At 47.9% G+C, this 2768-nt stretch overlaps 1 protein-coding gene across 1 annotated transcript in view; it reads left to right on the plus strand.

Annotated features, from left to right (window-relative positions):
* The window catches only part of SLC20A2 (solute carrier family 20 (phosphate transporter), member 2), a 31826-nt gene extending 30216 nt beyond the window's left edge, over nt 1-1610 (plus strand). Inside the window, exon 10 of the mRNA XM_009075954.1 lies at nt 462-1610. Within this exon, the coding sequence (XP_009074202.1) occupies nt 462-626 (165 nt within the window). The 3' untranslated portion in view covers nt 627-1610. The remainder of the gene's footprint in view (nt 1-461) is intronic.
* The last annotated feature ends 1158 nt before the right edge of the window (nt 1611-2768 follow it).

The raw sequence follows: 2768 nt of genomic DNA on the forward strand, positions 1-2768 counted from the left end.
ACGAGCTATCCTGGCCTGGCCCATGCCAGGCTCTTCAGCAGAGCCTTAAAAAGAACTTTCCTGGTGTTTTCATGATTTAGGCTGCACTATGGTCAGCCTTGGTAGACACTTGCCCTCTCCCCTCTGGACTGAGTCAGGTAGAGGGCTGCTTCAGTTGCACTGATGGCTGAAGCGAGAGCTAGCAGAGCAGAGAAATACCCACAAATATTTATTTGCCTTTGGCTGACCACAGGACCCATAAAAAACAGGAGATCATTGAAAAATAAAGGTTAAAGCCCTCTGGAAGTGTTACCCTCCTGCCACCACACCAAAACAGAACCATCATCATCCTCAGGGGCTCCTTTATCTTAGAGCATCGCTTGGTATCAGCTGACTGGCATTGGTGTGGCCATGGCTATGTTAGAGGTGCTCAGAGCTACCCCTCACATCTCGTCTCCCTCTGTCTTCCCCACGCTCCCAAGGTTGGCTCCGTGGTGGCTGTCGGCTGGATCCGCTCCAAGAAAGCTGTCGACTGGCACCTCTTCCGCAACATCTTCCTGGCGTGGTTTGTGACTGTGCCGGTGGCCGGTTTGTTCAGCGCCGGGGTGATGGCCCTGATGATGCACGGGATCCTGCCTTATGTCTGAAGAGCCTCCTCTGCTGGGAAAAGGGGAAATGGCCAAGTTACTACCCAGGGGAGAAGCATTCCCCTGAAAACAGCAGTCAGAGAAGATCCATCTTCCATATCTAACTTCTTATCTACTGTACATAACAATGTGTCATATTGGTGACATGGTGATGTGGTGCCATTTCTTATATATTAAAGAAATATATATGCATATAGTAGGTAACAATACCTAAGTTATATTATCAGTGGGGTGAAAATAATTGCCTAGAATTTAATATTTAGTAAAATTTGTACATAGTGTATCATTTTGGTGGCTATTTTTTAATCTTTTGAAGAAGAGTATGGATTAGGAAATGTTTCTTGTCCATTTGATATAAGAAGAAGCGAGGTACAGGACTGCATAACACATGAATTTTTTAAAGCTATTAAGATACTGGAACAAAATAAAATGTGCAGAAGTGCTTTTCATAAAATAACTTGATCTTCGTGTATCATAGCGTGATGGTAATGGCTGTGTAAATACTGACAAACAGTAACTTTTAAATGGTGCATTTCCCTTATATATTTTGGATAAGAAAGTTCAGGAAGTACCAAAGAAACAGGGGAATAGCTTGCCGATATTATGTTGTTGTCTACACGTGTGGGCGTGTGTTGTGTTTCCCCACCTCTAATTCAACGTTGTTTCCACTAAGCTTCAGCCAGGGAGGCTGGGATAGTACTGTTCATGTCTTAATGTAACTTTAAAAAAAAAAAGCGCACACAAAAAACTTAGTTCTTGTGACTTAGTAGGCAAAACATGGTTCTCCACATTAGCTGATAATAGACTGACTTCATTTTGTGGGTTGAATTTGGAGTATTTCACTGCTCACCTACCTTTCCCCTTCAAGTCTCACCTCCCGGTTGCACTCCTATCAAATCCAGTGGGAGAACAGACCGTCAGTCTCCCCTTTTTCTGTCCATCCAGCCACAAGCACACACTCAGGTACAGGAGCGGGACCGTGGAGCGCACGGCGCCCCGCGTACAGAAACGAAGGGCAGCAGCAGGCAGGAAATGGGCTTAGCCCTGGTTTTGTGGTTGAAGGTAATAGGCACCCACGGGAGTGCAGATCCACGCTGGGGCCAGCGTCAGGAGTCCAGGGAGGATGTGAGCACATGCTGCCTCCCCCCTGGCAAGTCCCATCCCAGCCACGGCCAGCCAGTCTCCTGCTGTGCTGCGACAGGGAGCCTGGCCCTGTGTGGATGAAGGCTTTATGGTAACCAGCGTTTGGGATAGTTTTTTCAAGGTCGCTCAGGGGAGAATGGTTAGCTATGTCCCCTGAACCTCTTTGGAAAGCATATTTGGGCAAAGGTTACTGTTTTGTGGGTGGGAGGCAAAGGGCAAGGGGTGCCCCGAGGAGGTTGGGAATCTATTACTGTTTAAATGCTGCTAAAATTTTGATAAAACGTTCTTGGTACTCCATTGTGACTTTTCCATTGGTCATTCATACTAAATTTATAATAAAAAGACAAACAGCCCCTATAACTGCCTCGTGCGTTTTTCGAGCGTTACTCAGCCGTAATGGGAAGGCTCCCCTGGCAGCTAAAACCTACTCCTTGGCATCCACTGCCTTTTGTTCTTTGTCTGCCTTGGTCAGTGGGGATGAAACCACTCTCTGTGTGGCACTGACAAAACCTCCCTTTTCTTCCAGCCGCCCAGGCAGCCCCAGCACCCAGACCTCACTCTGCCCAGCCTTGGCTCACAGGGGTTTCCCCATCGAGGTTTGGGAGCTCAGGCTGCTTCAGATACACACCCCTAACCCTAATCCTCCTTCATGGGAGGGGACTCTGTAAGCATCGCTATCACTGCAGCACCGTGGTGCTTGGTTTCCAACCCCTCTGAAACCCTAGAGCTGTGGTAAAAATAGTGCTGACAAATGGGTGGGACCACTGGGCAGCAGTTGAGTGATCAGAGCAGCCAGTAAATGCACAAAGACAATTTGGGACCTGTGGAAAAGGGTGGAAGGACTCACCCTATCTCAGCACTTGCATAAACAAATGCCTACGCAGTGCCCCAGCAGCTTGCCACCTTGTTTTATCTACAGAGATAAACCAGAATTCTCTTACTCCAGCGACAGGGACCCAGCTGCAACCCTGCCAGATGCAGGCAGCATGCAGAAGGCTG

Source organism: Acanthisitta chloris, unplaced genomic scaffold (genome assembly GCF_000695815.1).
Source record: "Acanthisitta chloris isolate BGI_N310 unplaced genomic scaffold, ASM69581v1 scaffold31435, whole genome shotgun sequence".
In the NCBI taxonomy this organism is placed as follows: domain Eukaryota; kingdom Metazoa; phylum Chordata; class Aves; order Passeriformes; family Acanthisittidae; genus Acanthisitta; species Acanthisitta chloris.